The sequence below is a fragment of the Echiichthys vipera genome (genome assembly GCF_963691815.1).
Source record: "Echiichthys vipera genome assembly, chromosome: 2".
NCBI lineage: Eukaryota > Metazoa > Chordata > Actinopteri > Perciformes > Trachinidae > Echiichthys > Echiichthys vipera.
In genome coordinates this window covers 37,509,147-37,523,044 of record NC_139827.1, presented here as the reverse complement: position 1 = coordinate 37,523,044, position 13,898 = coordinate 37,509,147, and the positions used below count along the sequence as shown (strand labels likewise).

Genomic DNA, 13,898 nt, shown 5'->3' with positions numbered 1-13,898 from the left:
ATTAAAATACTTGAACATCAAAAGTTATTTAGGATCCGCATTCTATATGCAATGTATGTTATCTGTAGTCCTACAATGAAGCTTAATTGACAATGAGCCCACTAACATTAACTGAATGTTTACAGTTACAATTTAGTGTTTCTGAATAAAACTAATTACAATTAAAGCTGCAAGCAGTGATGAACAGGGAATGAAGAATCCTACATGTATCATATTTAAAACTAATAATAGTACTATAATTGTAATTATATTTAAGATAAAGGGTTGATTAAAATTTTAACTGGTATTAGAAAGTATAATTAGAAACTATAAGGTACCTTCATTTTTTTGGCCTCAGCACGACTCTTGTAGCAGAACTCTACCAGGGCTACCATCATGGCCAGACCCAGACCTCCAACCAGGATGTAGAAGACTCCTGCTACGTTACTGAGAGACAGGGCGCTGGTCTTCTCCTAGTAGACACACACAAAGGCAAAAAAGAGGGCAGCCACCCAGAGATAAGGGTTAGTGTTTGGATGTAAACCGTCAACTTTAATGACTGATATACTGTCAATGACCAATTTCATTTTCTTCTGAATAGGCAGCATAAAACTGGACTAACCTGACATTTTCAAACAGTTCACTCAGTCAATAATAAATACGGCTTTAGATCAACAGCATAGAGTCATAGACAACTTTACTAAACCTGACCTGCACACTTTTAAAAATTGAGTTTGTAAGACTGTGTGTATCTTTGTATGTACTACTGTATATTCATGCATTTTCTGGTTCTTTTTAGTGACGTCGTGTTCACAGAACTTAGCGGTTACATTGGTAAGTAGCCAACAAAGTTATCATAAAGGATAGAAACCATGAAACTGTAGTTCTATTTAATTCTTCAGATAGAGTGCTTAACTCTGGATGTTATCCATGCATGCACAGGTTTATAATTTAATATCAACAGTCACATGTGACCAGGGATGACGTTGGGCAGCCCCGCCTATACCTTGTAATCATCGAAGATGTCCCTTGCATCTTCTTGTGTGGTGTGTTTGGTGAATGTGTGGTTAATGTTTTAAGGGGGGATATCATCAAAAAAATCACCAAACTTCACAAATAATTGAGACGTGGTGAAAATGTACATATTTAATTGGTTTCAGAAATGGGGCATGGCAAATTGGATCACTACCGTCCCTGAGAACTCCTCCTCCAAGATTTACATAAATTTATGAAGGCATATAGATTTCTTCCAGACGTACATGAAGCAATATCCTAAACCCAACAGGAAGTCGGACATTTTGAATTTTATGGCCACTTTATGACGTTTGCAAGTGTCAGCCTTCAACTCCAAGAGATTTAACACGATCAACTTCCAGACAGACTTCCAGACAGGTCAGTACCATCTAAAGACTCATGAAAAGTTACTTGGAGTTTGTGTTTTCATGCATCATTGTGGCCGTTACACCAAAGAGGTTCTAATAATAAGAGGTGCCACGTAGTTTTTGGGCAACCAACACAAGAGGGCACACTGTGCATCTACTATTTGGACTGAATGCTCCCCTAAGTGTCAAAGTGCATCAGTTACCAAACTGTAACATTGTGTCAACAATAAAGGATCGAAAGCATCTGCTATTAACTGCTCAAATTATCCGAGAATGAATCGGTTTGCAGCAGAGTGTGAAAAAGCAGGGATGAGAATCAGCACCTCTAAATCTGAGGCCATGGCTCTCAGCAGGAAACTGGTGGATTGCTTACTCTGGGTAGGGAATGAGTCTTTACCCCAAGTGAAGGAGTTCAAGTACCTCTGGGTCCTGTTCACGAGTGAGGGAACGATGGAGTGTGAGTTTGGCTGGAAAATTGGAGCAGCGGGGACGGTTGCATTGGATTTTTCCGCACCGTTGTGATGAAAAGAGAACTTTCTACACATGATGTAGGGATACATAATGCATGTTTTGTGCATGTTGTGTAATGACATTATGGCCACTCCTCTGATACAAATTTCTCATATTTGATAACAGTCCAGGCCTGAGGACAACTACATGCCAATATTCACTTAAAATGACACCACCACCAACTGGCAACAGGAAGTTAGCCTCCTATGACAAACCTCATCCGATTTACATCAAATTTCCTGTGTATTTTACACTTGACACAGGGCAAAACAAAGCATGATTTGGCACCAAACAGTGGACGGGATGTGAAGCAAAGTTGCAATGCATAGCCTGCAGTCCCTCACCCTCTGCACGGGCATCCGACAGTGGTAAGTCAGACCGGCTCCCCCAACGCGCGCCGGATGCGAGGGCCTGTTCATTGCTGCTTGCAGCTTTAAATAATGTCATTTTAATTTTCTTTGAATCTGTCTCTGAAATGCTGAATCTCCTGTCTGCAAAATTACCCTGAACCCTTTCATTTTCTCGCAGGTTATCCATGAATGCAGGTTGAGGCTAAAAGCATAAAATAAAAAAGCAGATAGACAACGACTCTACACCAGTAGACCTATTACTGCATGGTTGGACCTACGCTTTTGTCCTCCAAGGGATGTGATTAGACAATCAGGGAAAAACTTAAAACTCTGGCAGGCCGCACCTCACGTTACAGATGCAGGTGTCTTTGCCAGCTCTGGAGCTTGCCTAGAAAGGTACATATTCTTCCTTTGCCAGTTTTAATGTCAGTTAATCTTTTAGGAGGAGCCTGTTTTTGGGTTTCCTCTACATGTTACAGTTACTGGGCTAAGTTTTTGTGTTTGCAGTGATTGGCAAGGCTATCATCATAATAAAGTTAGCTGTTCCTGGCCGTTCTTTGGTGTAGTTAATGCATTGCTCCCAGAAATTCCACTTGTTAAAGCATGAACTGCCATTACTTGTTATTTCAGAGCAGATGCTACCCCTTATGTGCTTTTGTGCGGGCCATACCCCAGAACCACTGAGCAGCTGGGACCCTGGATGCATGTTGTTCTATGGAAGCATAGCTCTAAGTTAATAAACCTCCGGTTAACCATGTTTCTAACAAGTGCTCCCCATTCACTAGTACTCCTGAACTAGATATAATTAATATGTCTTTATCAGCAGGTTATGTGACTTTTTACATAATAATGGGTTATTTTGAGGATTTAGAATGAAGCAGGACTGAGACAGCACTGGTAAAAATAACTAATGACCTTCTAATAGCTTCAGACAAAGGACTTGTCTCTGTACATGTTTTACTAGATCTTAGTGCTGCCTTCGACACTATTGACCATCATCCTGTTACAGAGACTGGAGCATCTAATTGGCATTAAAGGAAATGCATTTAGCTGGTTTAAGTCCTATTTATCAGATCGATCTCAGTTTGTACATGTTAATGACAAAAAAACTAAAAATGTACACTAAAGTTGAGAATGCAGGGCTACTTGTCATTCCTAGAGTCTCCAAAAGTAGAATGGGAGGCAGAGCCTTCAGATACCAAGCTCCTCTCCTGTGGAACCAACTCCCAAGTGTTATTCGGAATACAGACACTGTCCCCATATTTAAGAGTAAACTTAAAACTTCCCTTTTTGATAAAGCTTACAGCTAGGGCTTACGAGCCCTTAGCAATGTTGTTATTTTTAAGCTGATTTTGTTCTGCTTAATGATGTTGCTATAGGCCTAGTCTGCCGGGGGATAATACTTTTCCAGATACTCTGAGCTTCTCTCCTCTCTGTCTGTATCATTCATGTCTCATCAATGCATGTTACTAATTCAACTTCTTCCCCGGAGTTGTTTGTGCTTTGTCGTCTCGCAGGTCTCTGCTGATCGTGGTGGTGACTGCTGCCATGGTCCTGCATGACGCTTCCTGCTACTATTATAATCTATAACCTTAGCTGTGCTTGTTTCTACTAATCTGCTGTATTAACTGCCATAACATATAAGTCATATTCACATTACTATAGATATTATTATAGTTATTGGAAGTCTGTCTGTCTCTGTCTTTGTGTCTGTCTTTGTCTTTCTCTGTCCATCTGTCCGTCTTTTCTCTCTTTCTCTCTCCTTTTCTTCCTCCCCAACCGGTCAAGACAGATGGCCGTCCTCCACAGAGCTGGGTCTGTCTGACGTTCTTGCCTGTAATAGGGAAGGTTTTCGTTGCCACCGTACTCTACGGGGGAATAGTTGGCTCTATGTTTATCATAGAGTGTGGTCTTTACCTAGTTTGTAAAGTGTTCAGAGATAACTTTTGTTATGATTTGGCACTATAAATAAAATTGAATTGAATTGAATTAAATAGAGTTGCCAAAAGTAGAATGGGAGGCAGAACCTTCATCTACCAAGCCCCTCTCCTGTGGAACCAGTAGTGTTGTTCGGGAGGCAGACACATCCCCATATTTAAAAGTAAACTTAAAACTTTCCTCTTTGATAAAGCTTATAGCCAAGGCTTACTACCATTAGCTATGCTGTTATTGGCATTCAATTTCTCTTAGAGCCTGCATGTATGGGGCCTTAGCTGATTTTGTTATGCTTAGTTAAATATGCTGCTATAGGCCTAGTCTGCTGGGGGTTAATACTGTTCCTGATACTATGAGCTTCTATCCTCTCATCTGTATCATTCATGTCTCATCAATGCATGTAACTAAATCAACTTCTTCCCCGGAGTTGTTTGTGCTTTGTCATCTCGCAGGTCTCTGCTGATCATGGGGGTGCCTGCTGCCGTGGACCTGCATGACACTTCCTGCTGCTATTACTCATATATACTATTATTATTTTTATAAATTGTAAAATTTGTAGCCATAAAAACATTATCACTAATATATCTCATTGTGTCACAGCTGTTATTACCCCAACTCGTCATTGATCATATTTACCACCATAATTATTATCATTGTCATATTCTATCACCTTAGCTATACTTGTTTCTACTATACTACTATATTGCCATAACATATAAGTCATGCTCACGTCACTATAGATATTATTATAGTTACTGTTACTTTTGTGGTTGCTTGCACATCTGGGACTGTCTGTCTGTCTTTTCTCTCTTTTCTTCCTCCCCAACCAGTCAAGACTGATGGCCATCCGCCATTGAACTGAGTCTGTTCGACTTGTTCACTGTCTTTTAAAGGGAAAGTTTTCATTGACACTGTGTGCACAAGATTGCTGTTGTTGCTCACAGGGGGATTGTTGGGTCTATGTAAATCATGATTAAGTCATAGAGTGGGGTCTTTACCTACTCTATATGTAAAGTGTCTTGAGATAACTTTGTTATGAATTGGCAATGTAAATAAAATTGAAGAACTAATAGTGCTAGTAGAAGTACTAGAAGTAGTAGCAGTAGCAGGCTAGTCGTAGCAGTAGTAGTAGTACTAGTAGTAGTATTCTTTGTATAAGTAGTGGAAGTAGTAGCAGTAGTAGAGGAAGTAGCAGTAGTATCAGTAGTAGGCTAGCACTAGCAGTAGTAGTGCTATTTGTAGTAGTAGTAGTAGTAGTAGTAGTAGTACTAGATGTAGAAGTAGTAGCAGTAGTAGAATTAGTAGCACTAGAAGGCTAGTAGTAGTAGCAGTAATTGTAGTAGTAGTAGCAGTACTAGTTTTCTTTGTATAAGTAGTGGAAGTAGTAGCAGTAGTAGAGGATGTAGTAGTAGTAGTAGGCTAGTCATTGCAGTACTAGTAGTAGTATTCTTTGTATAAGTAGTGGAAGTAGTAGCAGTAGTAGAAGAAGTAGTAGTAGTATGTTTTGTATAAGTAGTGGAAGTAGTAGTAGTACCAGTTGTAGGCTAGCACTAGCAGTAGTAGTGCTAGTAGTAGTAGTAGTAGTAGTAGTAGTACTAGAAGTAGAAGTAGTGGCAGTAGTAGAATTAGTAGCACTAGAAGGCTAGTAGTAGCAGTAGTAGTAGTAGCAGTAGTTGTAGTAGTAGTAGTAGTAGTAGTAGTAGTACTGGTGGAAGTAGTAGCAGCAGCAGCAGTAGTAGTAGTAGCACTTTGCAAGCCGTACTGCTTCCTGAACTGGATCCAAATTTTAATGGTATTGGTCAGAATCGGATTAGGTGAGACCTTATGGGCATTTATGGGGAGCAGTGAGCAAATTGTAGAATGCAAAGAGCAGGAAGAAGATGTTATATCAGTGTGAGCCCAGGGTGGGCAGACGTCTGTAACTCCACTGTGGAGTCAATATAAAAGTTTATTAATGTTGCAGGCCCAGAAGTAGTGTCGGAAATTAGGGAGTGCTAGTTCCCCTTCAGATTTAGAAAGTTGAAGAATATGTTTTTTGATACGGGCTGGCTTATTATGCCAAATAAAAGCGCAAAATTGTTGGTCTAGATTAGTAAAAACGTATTTATTAAGACAAATTGGGAGGTGTTGAAAAAGATACAGAAACTTTGATAAAATGACCATCTTAACCTGGCCTGCAAGGGACAGGGGGAGGGTCACCCATCTAGACAAGTCAAGTCAAGTTATTTTGGAAAAGGTCCCTGAAGGAGCTGGTGATAAACACCCCCAAATACTTGAACCTCTTGTCAGCTGTTTTAAAGGGAAATATTGATTTTGGGAGTGATCTCGCCAAATTGTTGACAAAAAATAACTCACATTTCTGAATTTTCAACTTATACCTGAATGCCCAAACTGATCGAGAATTGATAAAACTGGGGTGGTGGAGGATGCAGGGTTTGAAATAAATAAGAGAAGGTCATTAGCATATAAGGAAAGTTTGTGGACTAGACCAAAACGAGTGATGCCTTCAAACTCATTTTGGTTTCTAAGCCAGATGGCTAATGGCTCGATGGCTATGTTTGACAAAAAGAGTGAGAACGCACAGCCCTGCCGGGCCCCACGTTTGAGAGAGAAATATGCTGAACGGACACTGTGTTTACAGGGGCAGAGGGGGTTACATACAGAAGCTTAACCCAAGAAATAAAATTAGAGTCGAAGCCAAATTTCTTCAAAATGAAAAATAGAAAACCCCACTCTACCCGGCCGAAGGCTTTCTCTGAATCTAGCGCTATTACCACCGCGGGAGTATCCGACCCAGGTGAGAATATCATGTTGAGCAGCCTTCTGGTGTTAAAGAATGGATGTCTCCCTAATGTGCAGCCTGACTGGTCTAGTGAAATTATGGATGACATTACTCTTTGGAAGCTGAGGGTGAGGACCTTAGCAAGGTTCTTACAATCTACGTTAAAAGTGAGACTGGTCTGTAGCCACCACATGAGGTAGGATCCCTGTCTTTCTTCAGGAGCAATGAAATAGATGCCTCATACAAGGTCGCTGGCAGACTGCCTTTAGTAAAGAATTCATTAAACATTCTCACAAGGATGGGAGCTAGTAGCATCGAGTATGCCTTAAAGAACTCGAATGTAAAACCATCGGGACCAGGAGATTTCCTGTTTTGCATAGACTTGATCGCTTCATGCACCTCCAACAGTCTGCCTGCCTTATCTCCCTGCTCAAAAAAACTTTGTTTGGATTGTTGCACCTGTCTCCCCACTACACTTGTCATTAAGAGGCCATGTTCCGAATAAAGTAGTAGCCGCTTCTTATATAGGGAGGGTGATGGAGAGGCGGAGTAAGTTACTTCGATTTTTAACAGTTCCTCTGCAATTTCCACCAGCCTAGCACGGTGATGGCTGCCCCTCTAAATCTACAGTATCTGAAAATTTGACCTCCCAATATGTGGGGTGTCAGCTAATTTGAGATGTGTTTCCTGCAGGAACATCACATCCACCTTAAGGTGCTGTAACTGTGTCAAAAAAAAATATAACAACAAACTGAAATCTGCACGTAAAAGGGCTGATTAAAGATACTCTGAATTCACATAGTAGTGCAAGCAGGCACAAGAAAAAGGGAAGACACTGAACCCCAAATTGCTCCCCGTGCTGCGCATGGGTGTGTAAATGTGGTGTGAATGGTCAGATTAGATTAGATGGTATGTAGATGTCTACTGCCATCAGTGTGAATGTCTGTGTGAATGGGTGAATGTGACAAACACTGTGAAAGCGGCTTGAGTAGTCAGAAGACTAGAAAGGCGCTATATAAGTACAAGTCCATTTACCATTAGGTCTCTTCCGTGGGTGAATGTTATGAAACCTTTAGCCTCAGTGACCAAAGAGAGCCTCTTCCTTCCTCCGTCCTTTATCACGAAGACAAGCCTGGCAGGGCAACATGGGTTTGAAGCCCAGATTGTAAAAAGTTCCGACATAACCCCTCTGTATTTCTGGCGCTGTTCCACCACCCCCTGCGCGTAGACCTCGTAGATTGCAATGGAGGAGCCTCTGTACTTTAATTTGCCTCTCCTGGCGCAGGTTCCGTGTATGATTTTCTCCTTCACCTGGTACCTGTGTAGCCTGATAATGACTGGCCGTGCTTTCTGCCCTGGCGACGGCTTCTCAGAGAGTGTGCGGTGAGTCCTGTCACATTCTGGCGGTGATTCCAGGAAGCCTTTGCCGAAAACTTCCATGAACAGCTCTGCGAAGAAGGCTGTCGGCCACGGCCCTGCCACTGATTCAGGTCGGCCAATGACTCGGATATTATTCCACCAGCTCCTGGACTCCAGGTCGCTTACTTTAGCCAGCAGTTTAGCGGTGCTCTCTGCTAGCGTGGCTAGGCGTGCCAGTGTCGACAAACGCTCATCTTGTAGATTTGAATTCATCTCGAGGGAGCCTTTCGGACACTGTGGCATGGACGTGGTCCAGCTTTGCTTCGAGCGTTGAAATGGAGGCTTTTAAGATCAACAGAGAGGGCATTGAACCTCGGCGGGTAGGGCTGTACGGTGCTCTTCCCAGAGGTTAGCAATAACCGCCATGCTAATCTTGCCACCTGCTTGGTCTGCGGTGCTAACTTTCGCCCCCTGATCTTTCACAGTCGTTCTGGTCGCATACGTCGTCCTATTTCGGTGATGTATCTGTCAAACAAGACGAATATTACTATTTGTTGTGACTTTCGGCTCCATCTCAGCCAAACCGGAGGTCGCTCCAATGTAGTTTACGTGCAGATCGAACCAATCAGCATTGGTTTTGAGGCGGTTCAAGTGTCACGCAACTAGAAGTGACTGTTGCTAACGCTTTTTTCTCTTGGATCTTTCTGTTGGAATATGGACCGGGCACCTGAAATTGTGCCTTTATCCGTAAATTCAAGTTACACTAACGGCAAATTTCCTCTACCGAAATGTTATTTACTTTGCCTGGACGCTCTGTTAGTACGTTATATGCTTCGGTGATCTGATTGGTGGATTTGGCCTGTTGATCACCAACATAGGTGGTGATCGACAGATAATCTATCCAATTAGCAACCAGTATTTTCCCCTCTTCCTAAAAGATCTCCAACCAAGAGTTCCCAGATGGATATGTAGAGCAAATGTGAATTATGCAAATAAATCCATCTGGCGTAGTCAGGTAAATTCATCGCTGCTTGCAGCTTTTATTTTATATTATATCTTTATATTAAGAAAATAACAGAGGATGAAGTGACAAAAATTTAACTTTGATGTGAATGTGCTATCAGCCCTTGTCTGCAGCAAAGCGAAGACTTGACAGAAACGTCTTCAAAGCCTCGGATTGCTGTGGGACCAGTTTATGGTAACAGGATAACAGCATGTTATGTAGCATGACTGCAAACGTTTTTGTAGTTTATCTCGTTACTAAACCATGTGTATCTTTAGTTTCTTTGGATTCTATATAATAATAATAATTAATATCTCATAGCCCTCCATTTGGAGTGTCTGTGTCGTGAATCTGTGTTCCCAATGTTTCCTCCCCTCCCCCGTGTCTGTGCCTGCCTCTCTCCTAGAAGCAGGTCTAACAGCAGGCAACACACCTGTTCTCAATCAGCCACAGTCAAAACCTGGTCTCTCCAGTCACTCTTCGTCAGATTGTCCAGTCTTCCATGTGGTACACTGCCCTGACTCCTGTTGCTATTTTTTGAGATAAATGCTGTTTTTTCCCCTAGTGTGTTATAAAAATATTACCTTGTTTTTCCCTGCGCCCAGGAGTGTCCACACTCGCCTGCACCCTGCTTTTGCCAGCCTGATCTGCTCCTGTCCTTCCTCCTCGCCTCACTGCCCCAGCCTGGCCACTCGGCCTCCCTATCCAGCCTTGTCTCTTCTACCTGCTCACCTCACTGCCCACCCTGTCAGCTGACCACCTGCATCTTACGGCCACCACTACTACTTGCATAGCAGGCCCTCCATAATGCCAGAGCAGCCTACTCTTCTATCATGAAGGGAAACAAGTACAACTCCAGGTTCCTTTTTAGCAGAGAGCCACAGCTCTATTGAGCCATGTATTCCTATAATATATAAGTAGCGACCTCATGAGCTTCTTTAATGATAAAATTATAACTATCAGAGACAAAATCCTGTTGCCTTCAACTGACACCGATGTATCGTTTAAGTCAGGAACCTTAGAAACAACTGTATGACTTGATATAAACTACTTTTCTCCAATTGACCTTCACAAATTAACCTCAACGATTTCATCGTCAAGGCCATCTACTTGTCTCTTAGAGGCTATCCTAACTCCTACCTAAGTATTACCTTTAGTTAGCATTCCTGTCTTTGTCAAGAGGACTTCCCTTGCCTTTTAATATCAAGTGGATGACTGGAAGAGTTCTCTGTCACTTGAAATCTTGGTCAGAAGATTTTGTAGGGACATCTTTGATGATATGGTGATGGGCTTGTGAGTAGAAGCCTACATGAAAAAGTAATTCATGGCCGTAGTGGCTGCTGTCGTCTTTCACATCTCAGAACAACTGTCTAAGTGCTGCTAGTGCAGCTAATGGACGGAGAAGTATCTGTTTCTAACTGTCACTGTCACTGTAAGTTTAAGCAAAAGTCTTAGCTGGTAAATTAACTAGTAACCTAAGTTATCAGATAAATGCAGTGGAGTAAAAAATAGAATATTTCTTACCGAATTGTAGTGGAGTAGAGGTAAAAAGTAGCATGAAGAGAAAATACTCAAGTAAAAAACCCTAAACCCTAAACTTGTGAGCTACTTAAAAATGAATCAATACATTGTGACATTATACCGTTACGTCGATGCTTCAAATTATACTGTGATATACATTTTAGACCATACAGCCCTACCTAGCGCATGCATCCAATCGGCACCCCTGTTCCAGTAAAACACAAATAATGTACAATTTGGCAACGTCAAGGTCTTGTGATTCTGCTGACCACATTTAAGATTGATCTGTTGAATTCTCTAGGAGAAGTTATGAAAAACATCATACCTGCCTAAAATGGCAGGTAGTCACATGAATTATGACGTCATTGTTTGAGGTATTGACTATTCTGTCACAATTTAGTGTCACATTTGGTGATCTCACCAAATTTCGTGAACATCAAAATAACTTTTTCCCAACCATGGCATGCGTTTGGATGCGCTATGGAGCCCGCTGGCCACACACAAGCCCAATCACTGCAGGACCTTGCAATTTTTGCCATATCTGACCTGTGTGCCAGTTTTGGTTAATCTCATCTCATCTCATCTCATCTCATCTTAAACTGCTTATCCGGGGACCCCAAACTTCCCTTTCCCGGGCCACATTAACCAGCTCTAACTGGGGGATCCCGAGTTGTTCCCAGGCCAGTGTGGAGATATAATCTCTCCACCTAGTCCTGGGTCTTCCCTGAGGCCTCCTCCCAGCTGGACGTGCCTGGAACACCTCCCTAGGGAGATACCCAGGGGGCATCCTTACTAGATGCCCGAACCACCTCAACTGGCTCCTTTCAACACAAAGGACTCTACTTCGAGTTCCTCACGGATGGCTGAACTTCTCACCCTATCTCTAAGGGACACACCAACCACGCTCCTGAGAAAACCCATTTCGGCCGCTTGTACCCGCGACCTCGTTCTTTTGGTCATGACCATAGGTGAGGTGAACAAAGATTGGCCGGTAGGTCGAGAGCTTTGCCTTCCGACTCAGCTCTCTTTTTGTCACAACGGTGTGGTAGAGCGACTGCAACACCGCCAGCGCTGCTCCGATTCACAGGCCAAACTCACGCTCCATCGTCCCCTCACTCGTGAAGTTTTGGTTAATTTCTTAGAAAATCAAAAGCCCCTCAAAATGCGATGAAGAAATTTGACACATAAAGCTGACTTCCTGTTGTCTGTAGGTGGCACTATGACTATGATTCAATTTCAGCATGTAGGTGTCTTCAGGCCTGGACTGTTCTAGCATGTGAAAATTTGGGGCAGATTTGACAATGTAAATTTGAGCTACTAAAACTTCCTTTTTCAAGTTTTGGACAAAATTTACCGCCACGCCACATCGAGGGCGTTCAGTGAATCCTCAAATGCTCCACAGCTTACCATCACAAAGGTCTTTAGATGCAACCTACCAGAATTGAATTCACTCTGGTTAATTATCTAGGAGGAGTTTGTACAACACGTCCAACTGGCTTTACTTTCCGAGAAATGCCACAGTAAATCCAAACTGGCCGACTTCCTGTTGGACTTAGGGTATAGCTTTTTAGAGGCCTACCAAATTTTGAACGTCTACATCAAATTTAAAGGTGGGGGCAGTGACTTTGAAATATATAGATAGAACCATATCAGGTATTACGTTTAGACACTAAGGATGCATGTGCAATTTTTTGTGCGCTTAAGAGCACTATTAGCACCTCAAAAATGCTAAAAGTAATTAGGGGGGCCGACAAGTTGTGGCATCAAATTAAAGTAATTACTAGTTTGAACATGGGCAAAACATTTTGTTAGTTTTTGTGCATCCTAAAGTTCTCAAACATGTGTTCGTAAAATGAAAATTGACACAAAATCCAAAATGGCTGGTTTCCTCTCCGGTGAAAAATTATCCCACCAAATTTGTAAATATCAAAAGAACTTTATTCCAACCATGGCCTGCGTTTGAGGGCGCTATGGAGCTGGCCAAACCCGACCCCAAAGACTTTGGAACTTTGCAATTTTCGCAACTTCTGACCTGTGTGCCAATATCTGTGAGCCTACGTGCATCCTAAGCCCCTCAAAAATGCGATGGCGCAGTAGAAAAATTATAATTTCATCAAAAACAATCGACACCTGGCACTTTCATGCTTGGACCCTAATAAGGAAACACTCATGCATGAGGCACAATGGGCCTCATTTATCAATCTTGCGTGAAAACGGGCGCAGATCTGAGCGCAGAATTGGTCGTAGGACAGGACCCACGTGTGATTTATGAAACAGTCGTATCGGCCATATCTCAGCGTACGAATGAGCGGGCCTTGATAAATGCAGCGGCTGAATTCGATCGTCATTAACATGTTACGCCCTTAAATATTCCTGGTTTGGAGGCCTCGCCCACTGAGGTCAAACACGGAGAGACGAAACTCTGGTAAGAAAAGAAACTTTTCCGACACACAGATCGGCATCCTGACATCCGAGATGGTGCAAAATAAAGATGTGCTTTTTGTCTTAAGAGTGGAATAAAAGGGGCCCATAAAAACGCTGTATGGAAAAGAATAACGGAGGCAGTCAACCCGAAGCAGTGCTCCACTGAGACCAGCGTGTGTGCATCCTCTAACGGTATACCTAATAACCCCGCTACAGAGCAAGAGCGGTAACCCACAACGGTCAGAACATTGGTTACTTACTATTTTAAAGAGTTTAAAATCACAAACTTGGGTAATAGCGAACACAAAACAACACCTTTTTGTATGTTCTGTGGAAATATACTGCAGCCATAATTACAAAATGAAATAAATGGATCTTTTGATCAAGTTGAATGTATTTTATTTAGCGTTTCCTAAATATAATCCCAGTTTTTCTTGCAATTAATAGGTTTAAAAGTGTGTGCTTTTAATTGGGTTACCTGTATATAAACTACTCCTATAGGTCGAAACAACAGCCTTCTGATCCAGAATATCACCTATAATGCGAGGGGGTGCATTTCCCACGAGGGGTGCTGAATACGGCACAACACCGGCGCTCTTGCTCTGTAGCGGGGTTTGCCAGCGGGGTTATTAGGTATACCGTTAGAGGATACC

The 13,898-nt window shown here is 42.3% G+C and overlaps 1 protein-coding gene across 3 annotated transcripts in view; it reads right to left on the bottom strand.

The window, feature by feature from the left end:
- The window catches only part of LOC310964331 (glutamate receptor 2-like), a gene marked incomplete at its 3' end in the record, with an annotated part of 216,023 nt that overhangs the window by 22,332 nt on the left and 179,793 nt on the right, over window positions 1–13,898 (bottom strand). For all 3 annotated transcript variants that reach the window (XM_083937417.1, XM_083937416.1, XM_083937415.1), the window contains exon 18: window positions 318–452. In XM_083937417.1, the coding sequence (XP_083793543.1) occupies window positions 318–452 (135 nt within the window). The remainder of the gene's footprint in view (window positions 1–317; window positions 453–13,898) is intronic.